At 38.5% G+C, this 23,594-nt stretch overlaps 1 protein-coding gene across 1 annotated transcript in view; it reads right to left on the reverse strand.

The window, feature by feature from the left end:
- Positions 1 to 21,544, reverse strand: part of LOC145354903 (ubiquitin-conjugating enzyme E2 E1-like) — an 82,119-nt gene extending 60,575 nt beyond the window's left edge. The window contains exons 1-2 of the mRNA XM_080206523.1: positions 20,570 to 21,544; positions 19,866 to 19,916 (exon numbers count right to left, since the gene is read on the reverse strand). Of these exons, the coding sequence (XP_080062649.1) occupies positions 19,866 to 19,916; positions 20,570 to 20,835 (317 nt within the window). The 5' untranslated portion in view covers positions 20,836 to 21,544. The remainder of the gene's footprint in view (positions 1 to 19,865; positions 19,917 to 20,569) is intronic.
- Positions 21,545 to 23,594: the final 2,050 nt, after the last annotated feature.

Below are 23,594 nucleotides of genomic sequence, written 5' to 3' on the forward strand. Positions count from 1 at the left end.
GGTCCTCACTGTCAAAGTAATCCAACAGCCAATTTTCATCACTTTGAAACAATAAACATTGAAATAGACTGCCACTAGTAAAAACACAACTAAATCACCCTTTTCAATTAGCAGTAGCACAAAGACTTAATTTTATCCTTAGAAAAACACAAAGTGTATGCTATAACACGAACAAGATACAACACCAAAGGCTAGACAGCTGACTGTGGTGGTGACTTGTCATTATCACTATCATAGGAAACAGTAGAGGAGGTTTACATGGATGATTCTGGGTATAGAGGGACTACCGTATGGGGCAAGATTAAATAGGGTCTATACTCCTTGGAGTTCAAAAGAATGAGAGGTGATATGATAGAAAAATATAAGATTCTTAGGGGGTTAAACAGGGTAAACGTTGGGAGGATGATTAAACTCATGGGACAGTGTAAGGACAAGAGGGCATAATCACAGAATAAGGGGTTCCCATTTAAGATGGATTTGAGGAGAAATTTCTTCTCTCAGAGTAGCAAACCTTCGGAATTCTTTACCCCAGGAAACTGTGGGGGCGGAGTCCTTGAACATTTTCAAGGCAGAGATCGATAGGTTTTTAAATCAGCAGAGGAATTAAGCGTTACGGAATTAAGACAGGAAAGTGGACTTGAGTGTTAGATCAGCCACGATCTTATTAAATGGTGCGGCAGGCTTGTAGGATTAAATGCCTACTCCTATGGTCTTGTAACATGGGAAGAGGAGGAAGAGAAAAGAGGCAGGGGTAAAGAGAGTCTATTTCCATTAGCAGCTGCAAAAAGCAGCAGAGCAATAAGGTGTTTGTGGGTTGCGTGCAATATATGCAAACAGTGGGAGGTTGTTTCCATTTGTGATCGAGACCATGGATAAGGAGTGGTAATGTGACAGGGCAAGGTTGAAGAGATGACTATGGATATAGTTAAAAGCATTTATATGGAAGGAGGGGTTTAGAGACGATAGGATGGCAGTGAACTCTATGGACACTGGCCAAATGGGGCCAAGATGGAGATTCAAATCACTGGGCAGGGAAGAGGCGCTCAGTGGAGAGACACATGTAAATGAATGAACAGAACTGAGATGCTTGATGGAGACAAAATGATTTTGCGATAAGAAACGTACTACCACCACAGCAATAAACAGAGGGTGGTTTACATTGTTGTTACGGACTAAGGAAAACAGAGATGATAGCATGCATTTGATGACTACCTTGATTCCAGATATTATGTAGCACATGTTATTAAAATCTACTTCCTGGCTTAGGTGATGTGATGGATTCTAACAGATCAAAGCCTGATTTAGGAAGACACTGAGGTACATCTAATGTTATTGCTTTGAAATTAAGGTGAAAGTGCAAAAAATTGCTTACTTTAAATAACAAAGTGGGAAGCTGTTTTCTTCAAGAATTTGCAACATTCTAATCCACTGCTCATTCACTTGCAAAATTGTATGTGCGTTGCGTGCATGAGTAGATGTGGGGAGGGTATTGGAGAAACAAATCAAAATATTGTGCATAAATCACTTTAGTTAAAATTGTTTTGTGTTTCACCTTAGCGATTTAGGTTGGTTAAAAAAGGGCACAGCGGATAGAATTTTTTGAGGAATAATTAGTCATCAATAAAATAACAAGTTAGTTCTAAAAATCTTACCATCACATACCAGCGTAACGGATGAAGATTAAAAATCTATTTAACAGACTAATTTACACAGCGGCAATTTTCTTTTACATTACCATGTTGCTCATAAAATGGTAGACTGCTCTTTTTAGGGGAGGCAGTGGAGTCACGGAATTGTCACTGGACTAATATTCAGAGACCCAGGGCATTGCCCTGGGACCCAGATTTAAATCTCACTACGACAGAATTGAATAAGAATCTTGAATTAAAAGTCTATGACCCGAACAGACGCCAGAGTGTGGCGACTGGGGGAATTTCACAATAACTTCACTGCAGTGTTAATGTAAGCCTTACTTGTGACTAATAAATAAACTTCATCTTTAATGATAACCATGAAAACCATTGTCAATGTCCTTTAGGGAAGGAAATCTGCCGTCCTTACCTGGTCTGGCCTATATGTGACTCCAGACACACAACTATATGGTTGACTCTCAAATGCCGCCTCAGGGGCATTTAGAGATGGGTAATAAATGCTGTCTCAGCCAACAATGCACATGTCCCATGAAATTTAAAAATATTACATTGAACAATTCGTAGTTCAACAACTGCTGACCTGAATGTTTCTGCTTCAGAGTGTAAAATATAAAAGAGTACATCGGAAGAGATCTAATCCAACTAAATGGATTCTGAGCATTCTGGACTGTTAAGAAACTACTATCACTCTGCCAAACAAAAAGTATGAACTCAATAATTCACCAAAGACATACGAATATTGCATCTCAATTTTACAAAGAGCCAAATCCTCATTTGGTTAACGATTTTCTTCCCTTTTCCTCATCTGGCTGTTGGCAGCTCTGATGCTTTAAACGAAGCAGCATTCTTAAATGAGCAAGTTTATACAGCAGATGCTGACTGTGGCTGGATATTTGGTCATAGGAGCTTTGCAGGCAAGCAAATTCTATCCTATTCTATCTATCTTCTATCCAAATTTCCAGGAAGGAGTCATCGGGCAGTGATCGGGAGGGAAGTAAGTTTGACTGATTTTCTTCTTTCTATCACAGTTGTCAATTTCAAATGTGATGCATCCTTAGCTGGTATCAGCTAGTTCATTTGAGGACTGAGAATTAAATATTGTACTTTCCTAGGCTGCATGGCTCAGTTCAACAATAGATATGTATTTAGAGATATTCATAAGCTAATGAAAGATTAGTCATTTTTCAATTTCAGGGATAGGGTCTGAATTCCAACACAGATACTTCTATCAACAAGATGACTGCTAAGGAATTTCACGGAGTTTAGAATTTGTTCAGACTTAAAACTTGATGTATATAATTTGAAAAATGCTTCAGGATGCTTCCTGGTCTGTGTCAAGTTAGCTGAAGGCAGGTTTTGGGGTGTTACAATTAGCCTCAACAGATCTGTTCTACAGAGGAGTGAAAAAAAACCTTGTTCTGGTTCTTGGTCAGGATTCTGTGATCATCCTGGAAAATGCACTGATGAAATTTGGGCAAGGATAGGATTGACCTCAACTGCTGATAACCACCTATAGTCACAAGTGGCCAACATCACAGAGAAGCCAACAAGCAGTAAGTACATCAATATTTGATATGATTAACACATGCTATGCATCAATACTTGACTGCCCTGCAGCAAATTCTAGCAATCCTATCTTAATCTGATTTGCAGTTGATATGTCAGCCTCAGACTCAATTCTAGAACAATCAGAATTTCACCGAAAGAGCAATTAATTTCCACCATTTGCATTCACGACTGTTGTCAACAATATTCCTTTATGTAATGCTTATCACTGAATACATGGGTGTGTGCGCATATGAGTGCATGAGGGAGAATTAAAAATTTACGGCTACTTCGTGAATATAAACGTCAGTAGCACATCATACCTCAATACTGCATATTTAATCAGAAGTTAAGCCTAAAAAAAGCACAGTTTATGGCACAAACTAAAAACAAAATAGAGTTAGATGTGAAATTTCTAAACGAACTTGGAGCAAATGCAAACTTGAATCAACGTAAACTTAAAAGATGTTATTTTGAAGGCATATTAATCTGATCATACAGATAGAATTACATTATAGGTAATAACAGAACAAACTGTCCCCAACAAAGCACGCATCACACAATATTTTGCAACTCCAAAGAATTCCTCTACCTTCTGAGACTTACAATCTGTACAGTAAGTCAAGACAGAGATTGCAATTCTGCAAAAACTAGCCTCTGCACCAGTATGTCTACAGCGTAAAATTCAACTTCCCCATTCAGAAGATACAAAAAACCTTCAGATTTTTGTAATAAATACATTTTTCCTAATTTCTGCCACACCCTTGTCCTAAATAAAGCCCAAATGCATCAGTTGCGTCAGATAGGGTCATCTTTAGTAGCTTGTTACTAGTTTACTCAAACGCTGCAGTTTATGAAGAGTTTCTGTTATTAGCAAAGATAAACAGTGTACAGCAAAATGAATGGAACCACCAAGATTTCGTCTTCAGGACATGACATTAATGAATTATGATGGTGACATTTGAATTATAAACTGGACAACCTATGCACCACCAGTCATTTCATGTATTTTAAACCATATTCAGTAGAAAAATGAACTTCGCCCTTAAAAACTGTACTCATAGCATTTTCAGCAGACTTTCTTACTTACTTTGAATGAGGAATGGGCCAAAGAAAGCGGCAGTCAGATTTATAATATACACATTCCCATGATAAAAGACTCTAACCTTTTTAAATGGGTATCTGTTGTTCAGCTATATCAGGCATGAATGTTATTAAAGTAGCATACCCCAGGCATAGCATAACAGTTCTCATGAGGTCAAAACTTGTGTTGCAACAAAATGCACATTACAAACTTGCCATGTAATAATACAAAAGGAGCTAAAGATCCACACACCCTTATTTAATAACATTAGCATACAGCAAAGAAAAATAATTACTGGGTGGGACACCAGCCTCAATTAGCACTGTTTTCATTAGAATTGCAATGAATCCGCATCATTTTCAAAGTCAAATCATACCTAACAAAAATGTTTAGAATTGCTCATGTGAAGCTTCACTACTTCTTATTTTAATTGATCTGCCTACAACTAGCTGGGGTGGGGGTGGCTTCATGGATTTCCAAATCAAACAGCAGTAATTGTTCTTTGCTTGGGCTATAACATAACGGCAAGATAATGCTCATGTTTGACAGAAATACCCAGTTCAACATTTATATGCTGTTGCAAATATCAAAATTTCTTCTTGGGGACAAGGAAAAGAATTTAGCAGCATGGTGCTTGTAATTGGCCTTACTGTCTGCACAAATGTTAATTACAGGATATATTGATTCCTGCAATGTTATAACTGAAGACCTTGTAATTAGGGTTTCCAGTTTCCTACTCAACTCCACCCTGTGCCCTCAGCATTTGTTAATGGCCAAATTTGGGCAGCCCCATTTGAGACGCAAAGCTCAATTTTACTTTTCATGCCAATTCAATAATTAATGGTAAAATGTTCAAATGCTCATTTTCTTTGTCCACCAGCTTTGGTACTGACTTGAGGCAATTTGAATCACATTTCAAAACAAATTCATATGCAGCACTCGTTTTAACTCTCATCCTTCTAAGTTATTGTTTTGGAAGGATACAGTTAACAAGATTGTGCACAATTATTCCTGTGTGGATCATCAGTTTGTGATAAACTTGTGCAACTAAGTCATCAGAAAATCGATTTGCTATCCTCCCAAATAAAACTGAGTAAGTCATGTAGCAAACCACGTGTTACCCCCAACCTCTATAGTTTGTTGTTCGGTACAATGAAATCATCAGGAAACTGACGTTTATAGAACTCTGCAGTATCTATTACTCTTGCTCCCAAAGCATAGGCTCACCCATCACCCCAGGATTATGAGCTATTCCACTTTTAATTCATTGCGCACATTCAGTTCCATGCAAGTCTACTGGCTAAATATTTATTGTGTGGGTTGCATGCAAAATTCCTGCAGCTATCCAATTAGCTGTTTACAACTTCTCAAAGGATGTTAGTTTTTTTGTGAAAGGACTAGTTGTTTAAGTTAGCAAAAAGTATTTTGAAATGTTTATTAATAACCAGTTTAGAAAAACTTTCAAATCCCAATGCAATTTTGCTTATCAACATTTTTCCTGTTTGGCAAAGCTTATTTTAAACTGCTCTGCTTATTGATAAATCTAGGTACAAAAATGTTTAGGAACAAAAATATTTCCAAACCACAGTCATACAAAGCATCAGTTATATTTTTTAATGTTTCCAGTTTTCCACATGCCTTGTTCTCAAAACGTGTAACAAAATAAATTTGACTAATGTAGTGTCAAAAAGAAAAGCCCATCCAGTTTGACTTTGTTGGGGGTAGGGTATGTTCATGCTTTGTCAGAGAGGAGAAAAGAACAATTTTGCAGTTCAAGAAGTTCAGGAAAATTTTCTTCAATATAGAAATCTTTGTAAGTTGTGCTCGGGGCATCAGCTTCATTTCTGATTACAGAATGAAGCCTCTGACACCAGAAACATTTCAGCAGATGTGCCAATATTCAAGGTGGATGTTGCCCAAACAAGTTATTTCCAGAAATCATTTTAGGCCTTCCTCTTAACCCTACATCATCCTCTATTAGCATTTGCAAACATCTTACTCTCACTGAACTGAAAATGCAGCTGGATACAGACTTTGTGATCTGCCAATCAAAGCAACTGTACAACGCAATACTGGAATCAAATAATGACATGGTGAATTTGTTGCAAATCAATTAGAGAACAGAGGAAAATAGTGTAAATTGCTAGTATGTTAGAACTGAGAAAAGGCAAGAATACAAAACAAAGTACAAACTAGTGACGATTTAGCTTTTCATTCTAGAACATATATCTAAATGGTTGTCCAACTAGGCTTATGCCTTTAGCCACAGACCAGTTTAATTGCATTTCAAAAAAGTGTTTTTTTCAACTGTCTGACCTCTTGAAATTGGCCTTCAAGAAAGTAAAATTAGCAAACACAATTTGCACACATGAAAGAAAGGGTTTTAAAAAGAGCATCACCGATCAACATGTTATAAACTTGATAAAACAGTTGTAATAATCACTAACCTATGCAAAGTGGAATGCCTTTTACAACAGGCTTTATGTGGTGTGTACTACTGAGCACCATTTAGCAAAAACAGCAGTAGTGCACTTGAACCTTGGTGTGTTGAATTACCTGATCTCAGCTGAGTTCAGTACTACAACTTGCTCCAATGTCAACAGGCTAGGGTGGGTAGATTATCTGTTTGACTGGTTCTTTAACACTTAAATAATTTGCTGTACTAACTGTTTAGATATAACAGATGAGGTTTGGCCACTTAGTTGGGATGCTTAACAGTGGCTCAGCAAGAAATGACCATCAGAAGTGGGGGATGACAAGAAATATGCAAAAGGATTGTATTTTAATTAGTGCACTCTCCAAATCTAGAACCGATTTTCAGCATTTTTTGATCTGAAATCACAGAACCATAGAATCCCTACAGTGCAGAAAGAGGCCATTTGGCCCATCAAGTCTGCACCAACTCTCAGAAACAGCAGCCCACCCAGGCCCAATCCCCTGCCCTGATTATTTACTACAGCTAATCCACTAACCTACTCATTGTGGGAAGTAGTCAGAGCACCCGGAGAAAAACCATTCGGACACAGAGAGAACATGCAAACTCCAGTTACACAAGGCCAGAATCAAACCTAAGGCAGCAATGCTAACCACTGTGCCATGCAAATTCATAATCTTGTTTATTAAAGGAATCAAAATTTGGGGAATACAGAATACATTTTAAGAAAACATTGCTCCTGAACCATTTTCAATTGAAAATTATCTTTGGCAGAGCCTCAAGCTTAGTCTTATACAACTAAAATGCTCATTGGGTGGAATTATATCCCACCAAATTCAGATATTTGGTCACACATCTTTTCCACCCAATACCACTGCTAACAAAGTTACCTCAGGATTAGCCGCAAAAATTTGAGGAGATTTTCAACTCCTGATCTGGACAGCACTGTTCCTTAAATTATCTCTTGTACTTGTACCAAAGTCAAGGGATATAAAGAGCATCACTTTAATGAAAGGGACCCAGTACAGTATCATCATGTGAATATTACCTGATTCCAGAGACCAACTTCAAAGAAATAGCACTTGTAATTATTTTCCAACATAAAAATGCCTATAGCAAAAATAGCCAGAATTAAAAGCATCAGTGCATAAACACTTCATTTCCTGGCAAAATGTATTTATTAGAAGGTGAACAGGTCGCCAACAAATAAATGCTAATTCAGCACAATAGCCAATTTCGCAAGAGATGATATTCGGAAGGACTTTTTTAAAAAAAAGAGCCTTTATTGTCCAATGTTTGCCCTTCTCAAAAGTGCTGAGGTATAGTTTTCCTGGTGCCAACAGATCATAGCTACTTGACACAATTCAGCATTATTCAATTGTCATTGTGGACAATAAGTAGGTTATTTATGGCAACACAAACAAAATCCCATTCTGTTCTCACCTGACAACCACACAAGCACATGTTCCAGCAAGAATCACTAGACAATAATCAGAACAAGAGGCTTTATTAAATTTTTCCCTTTCAAAACTATAATGTTCCATTGCAAATCTGTTTTATTTCTGCTTTAAGTGCCTTATTTATCCTCACCAACTCTCAATTATGCTTCTTTGCCCCTTTCAGCAGATCTGCCTGATTTACAAGTGAAGATAGTCAGAAAATGTAACCCAGGTTTAAATTAATACTGCTGTTAAAGCATTATCGATTATGCAAGAATTTTCAAATTTGTTGCAAGATATTGTGCAATCCAATTTTCTCATAATTGACCATTAAGTTTTAAATCAAGCTTAAATTTGAATTATATACGAAGGAGAACGACGCTTAAAATAAAATTTGGAACAATAAAATTTATTCTTGAATTAGGATCAATGCAAAAGAATGAATGGAAAATCCCTAGGTACATTTAATTTTAAAAATTACACTTCAACCTTAAAGGTGAAAAATCAATCCATTATTAAAAGTAGCAGCTGTGTCTGTAATTTTGTTGTAGATGGAGCTTCCTTTCTGATCGACCTATTAATCAAGCTTGCTAATCACACTGCACCATAACAAAACAGACAGAATGTCCATCAATTTGGATATTTAACAGCGGTCATCAGGTACCAACCCAGCACCACCTTTGCCTTAAGGAGTATAATTAAGTCTGTATTTGAAAAATCTCTCAATTTGATGTATTTTATTCTACTTGATCAGAGCGCCAAAGATTATTAAATCAAGGCTACATGATAGTATATTGAGAAAAAAAATTGCACTTGATAGCACCAGACAAATTTGGCAATAAATCATACTGATATTATTGGTTTAAATCAAGTGTGCATGTGTGATCAGTGGCATTTCCCTTGGAGGCCACTACCTCAAGCTCCCCATTCATCCTCTGTATGTTTTTCCCATCTCCTGACACCACCCATAATCTGGAGGCACAACAAACAAATACTACTGTGACATCTCAAGGTCCATCACAATTTCAGCACAAACGAACTGAGATATCAACTGTATTTTAGTTTGAAGTTACTTGAAAACCAATCCCAAACCTAGTTTCCCCCCTTTAACCAACATGGAGCCAGACTTTCAAATTAAGTTCATTTTTTTAAAAAAACAGAACTTTTCCCAAGCAAATTGATGCATGGACAGGATAGCCTAATGTGCCTATTTGTTTGAGTCTCAGTAAATGGATCCAATTGAAATCATCACTTGACGACGCAGATGATTCCTAAAATATTGAGAATGAGAAGAATTGACTTTTGTAATGAATTATCTGGAGAACTTCTTCACAAAATGTAATGTCCTAGAAACGCACAATGTGCCAGACTGAAATGTGATTTATGGGCTTGCACACATGTATGCACACCATCAAATTCAAATTTGAAATTTTGCATTTGACCTATTTTAGATCAACCTAAGCCAGCCATGAAGTTAGTTCCAAACAAATTTTACTCTAATCAGCCAAGGTATTTTCAAGTAGGTACTGTATGGAATAAGGCCACAGCTAAATCCCCACTTTATCAGAGTTTGAATTAATATTGAATAAACCACATTTATCACATAAGCTTGAAGTGTCATCAATACTTCAATCCCCTCCAGTCTCATTTGCAACATTCAGTAGAATAGGAACTGCCCAAAGTCATTATGTCATTACTGTCTATCAATGACCAGAGACAGAACAAACATGCATTGCTCCACTGATTTATCCATGGTTAAAACTGTGAACTGAATATGCATGCTGAACTGTTTTGTAATTCAGCAATATGTTGTAATTAGCAATAGTATTGAACATAGCAAAATAAAAGCATACAAAGTGTACTTTACATTGCTAGGAGACTTGCTTAGATGGCCAAGATACAGTGAAACAATGTCATGAACCAAAACTACATTGTACTGCTTTTTTTTTAGCCACGGGAGTAAGCCATTCAGCCTCTCTAGCCTGGTCAGTTATTGATCAAGATCATGGCTGATCTGTATCTTAACTGCATTTATGTCACATTTCATGATGCCATTTAAACTGCTCTGTAGAAAAAAAAATAGCCTCATCTCAATCACAATAGTTATAACTGCTTATCCAATTGACACAATTCATTGTAAACAACTAATGCTGAGTAGTAAACAATCAACAGAAAAAGTACATCAAATTGTGTGCATCAACATCTTTTCCCAAAGATAGGGCAGTCTAAAACTAAGGGCATAGATTTAAGGTGAGAGGGGAAAATACACAAAAGGGTCAGGGGCAATTTTTTCACTCAGAGGGTGGTGAGTGTCATCTGGAACAAGCTGCCAGGGGCAGTAGTAGGAGGTGGGTACAATTTTGTCTTTTAAAAAGCATTCAGACAGTTACATGAGCAACAAGTGTAGGCAATTGAGACTAGCTTAGTGGTTAAAAACTGGGCGGCATGGACAAGTTGGGCCGAAGGGGCCATTTCCATGCTGTAAACCTCTGACTCCACAGAAAACATCAACTGCCTTTGAATATAATTTGCATACAGAACACAATCTCTTTTCTCTCAATAAACTAAACATTTCTTGCACAGAATCAAATGTTACTGAACTACACAATTATATCACTTCCTTCTAAACCAGCTATTACAGGTCCCTAATTTGGTGCTAACTTCAAGTAGTTTGTATCATATGTATTATATAGATCAACTCCATACAAGTGAACATTTATAAGTGAAAGCTTTTTTTTGAGAGGGTAAGAGGAAGGAAGATAAAGGGTATCTGTGGCAATAAAGTTGCATACACTGTAGTTGCCTGTGTGTATTCATAATGGTTCATTGTGGCATCACAAACTAGACAACTGAATTGACATTTTCTATCTAGTCATCATTGAAAGTTGCTTTTTTTTACTGGATTGGAGGGTGTTCATGCCCCTGATCTGAGTCATCAGCAATCCCAAAGTAAAGCTATGACAGGCTGCCACAAAGACCCACATAATAACAGGCAGTACCTGTATTCCACTGAGTCCAGTAATAACAACTTGAAGAAAAAGCTGTCTTAAGAAAGCTATTACTGCAGCTCTCTCCAGTTTTTGATATGTATGAATTAATAAACTGCATTTTGTAACTTGCAATAGGTTGACACTGGCTCAAAATTATACTGCAGTCAACAACTCTGTATATCACTTAAAATATCACCACTTTGATGCAGCCTTTGTTGGAAACCTGCCGATCAATGTTCCCTGCTGCATGGCTGCACAGCAACTGGGGGAGTGTGCCTCACAGTGAACAGACAGGCTGCGAACAAGCAAAGCTCCCTTTAAAATTCATGCAGATAGCCAACCAGGCACAGCAAAAAGAAGTTAAAGGGAATCATTGCTTCCACGAGTTTAGGAATAATAAATTTATAAAGAAATCTGTGCAGTACCATCTAGGATGACACTTATTATTGGGGTTAACAATCAATACAGCTAGTTTTATTTTAAAAATAGGACCATGCTTGAACATGGTCCTGAAATCCTTTGTATGAATAATCTGATTTTTTTAATGCAGTTAAAACATTTAGCAATATTTCAGGATCTATATTTCATGGTATTCTCCTTATAAAAAGGTACTAACTGTTATGCTACTGAGTGGGCCACTCTGACCAGAAAAGTCTTTTTAGTCAGTCCTAGTTAGATTTGGTCTTTGCTGTATTAGCTGATTTCAAGCAAAGGGAGGCTACTGTCAGTCTCAGTGACTTGGGTGAAGGAGGCTTCAAAGAAAAGTCAATGACACCTGCTAAAAAGCCAATGCTTCTGATGTGGACAGGATCAGACATTGCTGTGATTCTTTCTATAGAATAAGACCAACCTTCATTGCGAAACACAAAAAGAGTGGTTTTTTTGAGCGAGGCACCACACCCCATCATCAGTCATCACTTTCAGGGAGAAAATATAAACATTTGTTAACTACAAGACAGTAACTTTGAAAAACATCATTTTTCCCCCTAAAATAACAAGTTGGGAAGAAAATCTTAACAATTAAACCTCAAGTTTCAATTAAGCAATACCAGAAGCATATATTCACAGAGAAAAGAGTGATGTGTACAGTCACTACGATCTGGTGATAAGACTAAGTTATTAAAACATAACACTGCAAGCTATTGGAATTTATTTTCAGAAAAGATGCAACAACTTTTTAAACAAAACAGCAGGAAGACATTTCCAATATTTTCAAAACACATACACAAGCTCTGTGGTTGCAATATAGAACAGCCCACCCCAAAAGTACAAGATATAACAAAATAATTTACTGCAGTCAGACAGCAATTGCAAATTTCACATTTAATATAGCTTGTCCAAGATATGTAGACTTGCTTCAAACACCACCTCCCAATGGGCAGACGATAACAAAATAATACATCATTGTCCCAGCCACAATTGTGCCTCATGTTCTGGCACAGGAGGTACTTACAATGAAGCCAAAACAAAAAATGAATCACTGGAAGTACTCTGCTTCCTAACTAGTAATCCAACGCGAACAGTTCTTGCTAGTTTCAAGCACATCAACCTGTCCAGCTACACATAACTCCCAACAATGCAGAAAGCTAAAGATAACTCCAAAGAAAGTCCAACCATAGCATCTTTATCTGCACCCCTTTAATCTCCACTATCTCTGTAATCTGAAAGGAATCTGAAAAAGGTCATACAATAAGGCAAACTTCAGACAGTTAATATCCTCTTCCAGAAAAATAAAACTGGACATCTGGGAGCAATTTACAAGGCTGTAATTTATAAAGAGTACAGATTACAAAAATCATAAGAATCAAGTTTGAATGGTATCCAACTGTTTGAACTCTGACATTTGATTGTACGGATAAATGCATTTCGATGTTTAAGTATCCTTCATCCCCATATTTTCTTTCTTTTCTGATTGAGTTGACTCAGGCTGGGTACGATTCCACCGGATCGTACATCATTCAAGTAGCTTTCCAATCAGAGGTCACTGCAGAGCAATCAGTAACAAAGAATAGAACAAAGGAAATTCCGCCTTAAATATGCGGGCAACAAGTTGAAATTAAGTGTTTTGACAAGACCATTTCCTGATCCACATAAGTCTGTACTATGCCAGATGGCGCATTTACTTACTGTAGAACTTGTATGAAAATTTCAAATTGATTCTAGACAAAATGGACTTTAGCATGTTCTATTCTTATAGACATGCGCTCTAGATGTACTAATCTGCAGCAGCTGCAAAGCAAATTCTTCAAATTTCCCCCATCTTCTTTTCTCCTCAATCCCATTTTCATGATTCTCAATGAAACTTACTGCCACAAAGACAGAATAATCTCAGTTGCAGATTGATTCACATTATAGTCAAAACTGTTCGGTGCTCACTAAACAGAAATCGAGTTTCTGCACATTATGAGGACGATTACTCCAGCTGGTTTGATACAGTAGAGAAAATGAACTCGCTCACTGTGAAGTGCTCATCTCAAAAGGTCACAACTAGTGAAACTGAAATGACAGCTAAGACTGGCATTTTAAAACATTCACTCCAAATAAAAATTTTAATGTTCATCCATGAAAGCAGCATCAACAAAGCTACTGAAGTTTTCTGATCTTTCTTCCTACTTAAGTCAAAATAATTATTCCAAAAAAATCCCATTTAAAGAACAACTTAACATGCTTTAACTCTCAATAAATAAATTGGCACACTTCTTCTAATCATCTCTAGTGGAATCATAGAATCCCACCATTCGGCCCATTGAGTCTGCACCGACCACAATCCCATCCAGCACCTATTCCCATAACCTCACATATTTATCCTGCTAATCCCCCTGACACTAGGGTCAATTTAGCATGGCCAATCAACCTAATCCGCACATCTTTGATTGTGGGAGGAAACCCATGCAAACACAGGGAGAATGTGCACACTCCACACAGACAGTGGCCCAAGGCCGGAATTGAACCGAGGTCCCCGGCAGCAGTGCTAACCACTGTGCTGCTCTTGCGGAAGAAAAGCAGAAAACTCTAAAGATAATGTTCCACTTGGAAATAAATCAGATTTAACTCAGCCACTTAAAGCCAATAACATTTTTCAGAAATGCTTGGATGATTCACAGAAGGCTGCAGGGCAACTTTATTAGCTTCCAGTATTAAAACAATATTTCTGTCAACTGACCACAAATTACATGTTTGTACTTTATATGTACAATAACAAGGTTCTTATTTTAACTATTAATCACCAACACTCATTGAGCGTTGCTAAAAAATCCCCTGAAACTTTACCACAGCTAGATTTTTAATTCTGCATTAAAACTCTAGTGAATCATGCCCGATCTCCTGCACTTATTTCACATGATGAAAATATTTAGGCTTTGTTAGCTGAAGCACTCTTTCTTGACAATTAAAACCTTCTAGTTCTTACTGCCAATGTCAACTACTAAAATTCCCATATGCAAATATTAAAACAACATTTACAGTGTCAGCTGCTTTTATTGACTAGTACAAAAATACAAGCAATGAAAACTAAAATAGAATCTGAAAGATCGCACTGTTGGCTTACACTACAACAGTTCCACTTTAATTCTCTTTTGAACAAATTCTTGCTATTTCAAATCACATTAGTCTACACACTTTTAATAGTTCAATTCAATAATGTCAAGCAGCTCCTTTATAAAAATAATTACTCTTCAGCCAACCCCAGCAAAATTGCAACTCATAATGGAATATCGTCACCAACATAGTATCTCACCTGGCCATTCATGTGAGCTCAGATAGCATGTAGACATCACTGCAAAGACCAATCCCATCCTCATGCATGTGCTTTCTATTTGAGTTACTGAATAACAAATATGCAGCTCGATGTTGGGCTACATTTCCGCCTACATATTAGCTGTAGGGAAATTGTTCATTATTCTGCACGTTCTTCTGTCTCAATTAAAACCAGCTAATTTAACACAAGCCTGGAATCAAACTAGAATCTGCTTGGTCCTCATGGTTTAAGTAGATTAGCCAATACACTTAATGGGAGATTTCAGCAACTGTAATTTGAATGGACTGATTATGCAAAGAGGATGGACATTACTGTAGTGTTCAGACTAGTATATACAGAGTAATAAACTGACTAGTAAAATAAAGCAAAATACTGCAAATGCTGAAAATCTATGAAATAAAAACAGAAAATGTGGAAAATCTCAGCAGGTCTGTGGAGAAAGGAACAGTTAATGTTTCAAGTCCAAATGATTCTTTTCCAGAGTGAAGAAGTCATATGGGCTCGAAATGTTAATTCTGTTTCTCTCTCTGCAAAAGCTGCCAGGCTGCTGAGTGTTTCCAGCATCCTTTTTTTTAAACTTTAAACTCTAAGCAGTGCTAGTTTAACAGCTGGCAATGATAACTGTTGTTAGCATTTTGTTCATTGGATAACAGAATTCAAACTTTGAATTGGGGGTTATTTTTTGTTTGATGAAAAGGGGAGTGAACATAGGAATACAGATAAACCACTTAACTCCTTCAGCTTGTGCCATCATTCAATTAGATCACAGCTGATCTGTGTCTTAACTCCGTCTACCCATCATAGTTCCATGATCCTTAATACCTCTGCCTTATGGTTAAGATCAAGTGTCAGATCAAGCCCAAGATGGGGTGCAATGCCTCATCTTGTCAGCTTAGATCTTGTTTGTCTCCCTTATGGGAACTTTGAAGTGGAATCAATTAGATTTTGAATTGGCTTTTGGAGCAAGCAAGGAATGGATTTGGGTTTGCACGGTCCATTCTGAGCAGTGGCTTTGTAACTTCAAGAACAGTGTAAAAATGTATTCAGTCTCAGATTTGAAATTTTTAACTGACCTTAAAAGGAGAAATTTCCAGTTTTCTACTGGCATTTGTATAAAGAGGTGCTTCCTGAAATCACCTCCCAACAGCTGAGCTCAAATTACAAAGTTCTGGCCACTTTTCTGAACTCCAGCACCAAATGAAATAGAGAAGAGCAGTGAGAGAATCATCTTCAACACCTCAACTAGATCGGTCTTAACCTTTCATACTCAAGGGAATACAAGCTCGAGTCTATGCAACATATACTCATAATTTAACTCTTAACACTGATATAATTCTGATGAATCTGTATTCCTGAGGTGCAATGGTCCTTTGAGGAACTTTCGTACCTTTATTAGCTATGTCATTATTCAGTAACAAAATCGATAAGTTTTAGTAAATTTATTAACTGACTATTCACCAGTCTACCAGAAAATCACTTTAAAAACAAAAAAAATCAATCAATAAACTTCTGATTTTCCAAAGATTTTGCACCTATTCTGTCAAATTAGCTAGCTAAAAACACAGATCCTTCTACGGCTTTTAAACAAGTGTAAGTTTTTTCAAGCTGTCAGTTAATAGCCAAAGTTATCATAAGAAGTAGATCAGTGTAGATGCAGGTCAGAGAGAAATTCACAAACTTCTAGTTAGATTCAAAACTGTTTCCAGAGGTTTCAGTTTGGCTAGATAGAAACTCCTGCCAGCAACTAAACTGCACATGTAGGAACCTTCGAATAATAATGCCATTTAAGTACTTCAAAAATATTGGTCAAAAATCCACCCCAACTCTCACTATGGTATCTTAAACATACAGAGTACAGTTATCACAAGAAGCAGTCTTCATAATCTTTCCATTGTTGGTTCTGTATTGCACAATGTAAAATATTTAAAAGTAAAATTCAGATGCCCAATACAGAAGCATTGATGAACTGGAGTTATGCAATGAAGCACCTGTAGTAAGTTCAACTACATCACTTCGAACCTGAATAAACCCTGTACTTTTCTTCTTTGTTGTACTTCATTCTCATTTCAAGGAATCCACAAAGGCTGAATAATGAAAAAGGAAGTCTGACAAACTTCACTAAAATGATAATCAGTAGCAGCATGAATCACAGTTCATATAATATTCAGGAATTGGCTACCTGAAGAGGTTAACTGTAAATCCTACATCATGCATATCAAGATTCACTTCTACTCCATTGTTGGAACTGTTCCATACCAAAGTCCTCAGCCTTGTCCGTATTCTCAAAGTGCAAATAAAAATTGAAGAGCAGATTCAAAATACTCTAACTGGCATGATGAGACTAGAACCAGAGGACAGAATCTGAGAATAAGGAGCAGGCCATTTAAGACTCCGATGAGGAGGAATTTCTTCACAGAGGATGGTGAACCTTTGGAATTCTCTACTCCAGAGCACTGTGGAAACTCAATCACTGAGCATGTTCAAGACACAAATTGATAGATTTCTGGATATTAATGACATCAAGGGATATGGGGATAGCAAAGGAAAATGGGATTGAGGTATATTGTTAGTTGCGAGCTAACTGAATGGTGGAGCAGGCTTGACTGGCTCATATGGTCCTGTTTCGATAATAGTGCTCAGTTACATGACTGGGCCCCATCTTAAGCACCCAAGTCAAATTTAACCTGCCCAACTGCCTTCCAAATAGTCAGCCCTTTCAAACTTGAGATAGCTTTGCTAACATGACTTTCTGCACCAAGTCATCCATCAATCTGGAGACTTCATAGCAGATAATATTAAAATTTAGTAAAACAGTCAACTTAGTGCAGCAATTCAACTTAGATTTGATTACCAAGTCTTTATTCCCAGCTTGTGGTATTGCCATGGTTGACTAACTTAATGGTTTTGAACTCACTGTCAGCCATTTACTTCCCATAATTTAGACAGAAAACATATCTAGTACATATTTTTGTTTACTCTTTTAGGAACGTGGGCATCACTGCAAAGTCAGCATTTGATGCCCAACTCTAATTGCCCTTGAACTGAGTGACTTGCTAGGCCATTTCAGAATGCAGTTAAGAATCAATTACGTATGCACGTATACGTTGCAGGAGGAGGCCATTTGGTCCATTGAGCCTGCACCAACCACAATTCCACACAGGGCCTATCCCCATAGCCATACATATTTATCCTGCTAATCTCCTACCACTAAAGGGCAATTTTGCATGGCCAATCAACCTAAATTGCACATCTTTGGCGTGTAGGAGGATAGCAGAACAGAGAATGTGTAAACTCTACAAAAAGTCACCTGAGGCTGGATTTGAACTTGGATTCCTGGCGCTGTGAAGCAATAATGCTAACCACTGTGAAGGACCACCAAAAGCTAGAGTATGATGTGCATTCCATGCCAATATCATTTCTGAAATTTAATTAATATCCTCAGACTTTTATTTTAGATCCAAACTTCAACAGAATAACTTTGATAGTCTCACCGATAAAGCATTGGAATCTGCATTCACAATACAATTGCATGCTCTAACTTGGACAGAGATAGAACAAATGAATCAGTGGCTGATCCTGCAAGGAGCTGCACTATTTTAAATAAATCAGAACTAAGAGTGAAATGAAAGAACTCCTCAAGCTGCAAGTGACCAAACTCAAATGGAAGCCATTTTTAAAATTTCTTCGCAATTTTATAAGCATAGGACACATTGCTTTCATTAAGAAAACAGCAATGAACCAAGAAAGAAAGAAAGAACAACAGGTGAATCATTCCATGTATCCAAGGATTTGACATCTCAATAACATAATCAGTTTATATATTATTACCCAATTAATAAGGGGGTGGCACATTGGCACAATGGTTAGCACTGCTACTTCACAGCAAGAAGTCTCACAACACCAAGTTAAAGTCCAACAGGTTTATTTGGCAGCACTTCTTACTGTGCTTACCCAAGTCCAACGCCAGCATCTCCACATCATGGCCGCACAGCGCCTGGGACCTGGGTTCAATTCCAGCTTGGGTCACTATCTGTGTGGAGTCTGCACATTCTCCCCTTGTGTGCGTGGGTTTCCTCCAGGTGCTCCCACAGTCCAAGACAGGCTGGTTAGGTACATTGGCTATGCTAAATTCTTGCTCAGTGTACTCAAACAGGTGCCAGACAGTGGTAGAGTAGGGGATTTTCACAGTAACTTCATTGCAGTGTTAATGTAATTAGTCAGTACTGATGTAATGTACGTCAGTACTATTTTATGATGTCAAGTACGTTAAGAGAAAGTCAATTGTTTCAGTGACAGGAAAGGGAAAATGTTTCTAGCCTGTGTCACACAGCAATATAAATTGATCTTGTTCTTGTGACACTAGTTACATCTGTTTATAAAATATGCATTTAGATTTTAAGAACTGCTTGAGTTTTTTTAAAGTTCCAAATAATTCAAGTTATTTTAAGTGTTTTAAAATCACCCACTGTATAGGAACTTGTTACTATGTTGACAGTACTGATAAAAATCATTTCAGGATAAACGGTTCCCACTTTCAGCACCTGCAATGATGGTTCAGACATGTCCTTCCAAAGAAGAGTTGGAATATCTATGCTACAACATCCACTTATACAGAATGCCCCCAACACCACAAAAACACAATAGTGTAATAGCACCAACTGAGATGGACAAGAACTCCCAGGAAGTTCAACATTGAGGGGAACCCCGTCAAAGGAAAGTTACAGGCTTCCAAAATGAAACTTTAAAAAAAAACTTCAGTTAAAAGTACTAGCATTTAAATTCTATTTGGTTCTGAAGTGCAAAATTGGCCTCAATCCTAATTCCTGGTACAAAGCAACCATCACTACCAAATACCCTTGATTAACGAACCGGGTTTTTCAATCAGCAAAATCGCACTTATCCCAAACCATCGTCTTTTAATGCACGTATCAAAGCAGACAATTTTTTTTGTTAAACCAACAAACCTGCAGTTCGGTGGTGGATCCAACGTGATATCAGCCAGCTCCTTCTGGATCCTGTGAAACACAGAACAGGGATTATTTAAAAAAAACTCAAGAGTACAATTCGGAATCGGCACACTACACCCCGGTCACATCCTCCAGAGGATTCATAACTAAAAAGTTACAAAATTAAGTGAAAATGAAGCAAAGACGTTGACCTCTGCTGAGGAGAGAGAGAGAAAAAAAACATGGCCGCTCCTCCGAGCTCCAAGAAGCTAATACAGTAAAATTTTCCAACTCTACTCCTGCACTTCTTGTGCCAACGCATCCCACCAAAGCCGGACGGGTGGAAACTAGCCAGCCGTGAGAATGCACACTCGGGGACAGGGGGTCAGAGGATGGGGCCGTTTTTTGGCACAAAACGATTTTAGCTAATATGCAAATGAGCCTGTGGTATTAAAAAAGTCCGGCGTGTCGCGAGGGAGGGAAGGGAGAAGGAGACGGGTGAGGGAGAAGGGGAAACAGGCCGGCCGCCCCCTGACCCCCGCTCCCCCAATGCCGGGCTGCCTCACGGAGCTCGCGGGCCACTGGCACTCCCCCCACCACCCCCCTCCCGGAGCTCGTGCTCCAACTACCCCGTGCCGCCTCTGGAATGTTCCCCGAGCTCGGCTGTTTCCCCCACTTCCCCCTCCCGGAGTTGACGGCGCGGGGGGGGGGACCGCACTCACCTCTTGGCGCTGGTGGTGAGCAGTTTGGGGTTCTTGCTCATGGTGTTGTTCTTCGCTTCTCTCTTCCTCTTGCTGCCTCCTCCTCCTCCTCCTATGCCGCCGCTGCTGCCGCCACCGCCACTGCTGCTGTTGTTGTTGTTGCTGCCGCCGGTACTGGTGGCGGTGATGGTGTTGTTGTTGTTGTTGCTGGTCTCTTTCTCGGCTGCTTGTGAAGAACTTGAAGACGAGGAGGAGCTGGTGCTGGCCCTCGAGTCGTCATCCGACATCTCCGCCGCTGGCTCGCTGTCACACACTGACTTGCACTGAAACACGACAGTGTCTCACCCACCCACCCCCACCGACACACACACACACACACACACAAACTACACACCAACAACAACAGAAAACCGGAAAAAGAACAGAATTAGGACAAATAACTTAACATCTCTCTTTAAAAAAAAGATAGAAACAAACAGCCAGACATCAGACTAGTACCTGAAGAGACAGGAGTAGAGAGAGAGAGTGAGGGATACAATGTCAGTAAGAGTGAGTCACAGTGTATCTGATGTAGTGTAACACTCACAGCAGCAACGCACTGACTGACACACACTCACTCACCGAGCAATATCCCGTCACCGGCTCTGCACCGCAGCCCCCCCGGGGTGGTCGAGGGGAATATCCTCAATATCAAATCTGACACAGCCGACAGATACTTTTATCATCTCCCGGGGGGAACAGGGCGAGAAACAAGTGCAAAATATGGATTCGAAGAAAAGTCACCTGACGGATGTTGACTTCTGTACTCTTTATACTTTTCGTTTTGTTTCTCTCTCTCCTCCTTTTCATGTGTTTCCCTCTTTGTTGGATTGTTTTACTCTTTCTGCTTGTTTGGTGATCGGGGACGAGGGGAGGGGGTAATTGTCGCCGACCTGGCGGCTGCCTGGGCTGGTACAGGGTCAGACGCGTGTCTCAGTCAGACAGAGACACAGAAAAGGGAACGGAAGTACACCAACCACAGATACAGGGAGGAGACAGGGCTGCTCCGGGACTTTCACAAGGTACAGTAACTTCACAACAAATTGCGGCCTCCAACATTTTAAAAGCACGTTGTCTACTTTGGGATTAAATAGTTCGGTTTCTTCGATTTCAGATTATGTTCTGACCTTCCGTAGGGCTTCCCTAAAGGAGATACTTTATTCTGTCTCCTATAAGTTTATTACAACTTTATAAAATCTTTTTAAAAAGACAACTTTACTAGTTCATTGAATGAAAGGGATGTATATTTTCAGAGATGTTATGGTGATTTAAGGAGGTTCTGAGTTTATTGCATTGGAAAGAAGGAAATAAGCTATATTTACATAGCGCCTGGTCTCTGACCTCAGGGGTTAGAGCGTCCCCAAACACTTAACAGCTAATTACTATTGTAATGCAGAAAGCGGGACCACCAATTTACTATGAGCAAAGTGATAATGACGAGATAACCTGTTTTAACGCACCGGTGAAGGACTGGATATTGGCTCCGGCACCTGACAGAATTTCCTTTTGTGATATTATCATAAGCAAACTACCAGGAATGCCGAAAATAATGAAAGTAGCAGGGTCAAATCCACTGGACCAAGTCACTTCCAGAAAAAAGGTATTTTTGCAATGTTCTCTCCATTCGTGAACCATTAATTTAGATCGGAAAACTGCTTGCCACTTGGTTATTTAAACTGAGGAAGTAAGATCTGAGAATTCTCGACCTGGTAACTTTACACCTGTTGTGAAACTGAGTGTCTATACTTAAGGATAAAGTGATAGAACACTTTGAATGTTTTCAGTTGATCAAGAAAGTCAGCTTGGATTCTGAAGCACATGCCTGATTGAAATTTTGGACAGGATGGTTAAAGTAGTAAAGCGAGAAATGCCAATGGATATTATTTAGATGGACTTCAAAAAGGCATTTGGGAAAAAAAATCCTCAAGAGGAAAAGGGGCATTGACAAGTAAACGTGGAGAGGATATTTCCTCTCCTAGGACATTCTAGAACAAGTGGTCCTAGTTTTAGAAGGGATGGTGGATTTTAATAACTCGGATGAGAAATTTTTTTCTCCCACAGTGAATCTGTGGAATTCACTACCTAAGTGTGGTTGTGCTGGGACTTTGAGTAAATTTTAAGGAAGAGGTAGACAGTTTTTTAAATTAGTGTTGAAGGACTATGGTGAATGAGCAGGAAAGTGGAGTTGAGGCCGAAATGGGATCAGCCCAAGTTCAAGAGGTAAAATTGCCTAGTTCTTATGTACATCTTGTGTATAAGAGTGTTAGCTAAAGTTGAAGTTCCTGGAACTGAAAACTAATAACTGGCTGAATGGCCGTGACAGGAAAAATGAGTGTATTCTAATTGACTGTGACTAGTGTTTTTTTTTTGCTGAGGCCTCTACTATTCACTATATTGTAGCAAAGGTTTAGATGATGGCCCATAGTTGCTGCATTGGAAGCAGGAAATGGAAGTATAACATGACAACGATGTTGAGGTTGCACTAAAGTTTGATTCTGTTACTCAAATGTGGTGATTTCATTGTCTTTCTTAGCACCAGTGTCAGACTACTTGCTGTATACTTCCCTGGACTTTTCCTATAGTAGCTGTTTGCATGTTTGTTACTCTAGCACTAGTTACCTTTCTAATAAACTTAGAAATATAATAGTGAAAGCACTGAGCTCTTCTGGTGTCTGTGGATACAATTAACTGAACTGGTGGGTTTTCACTTCTCCAAATCTGCATAAGTTATCAATTATCTCCTATTTATGTTTAAATGTTTTGTTGTTTTCATTTTTTAATATTGTTTCCTCTTATGTCATGTCAATTTTGTACTCAAACCACAAAGCAGACAAATAGGTGACATTTGGAAGCCCTTCGCCTAAAAAAAACTCTAGATGTTGGAAGAATAAACATTTTCATGACAGACTGAATCCTTGCTTGGGTAAGGATGAAGAGGGTTGGGGAGAGGCTTGAGGGAAGTTTAAATGTGGCCCAAGAGCAGTTTGGCAGAATGGCCTGTTATGCT

Source organism: Carcharhinus amblyrhynchos, chromosome 2 (genome assembly GCF_965287045.1).
Source record: "Carcharhinus amblyrhynchos chromosome 2, sCarAmb.v2.hapA, whole genome shotgun sequence".
NCBI lineage: Eukaryota > Metazoa > Chordata > Chondrichthyes > Carcharhiniformes > Carcharhinidae > Carcharhinus > Carcharhinus amblyrhynchos.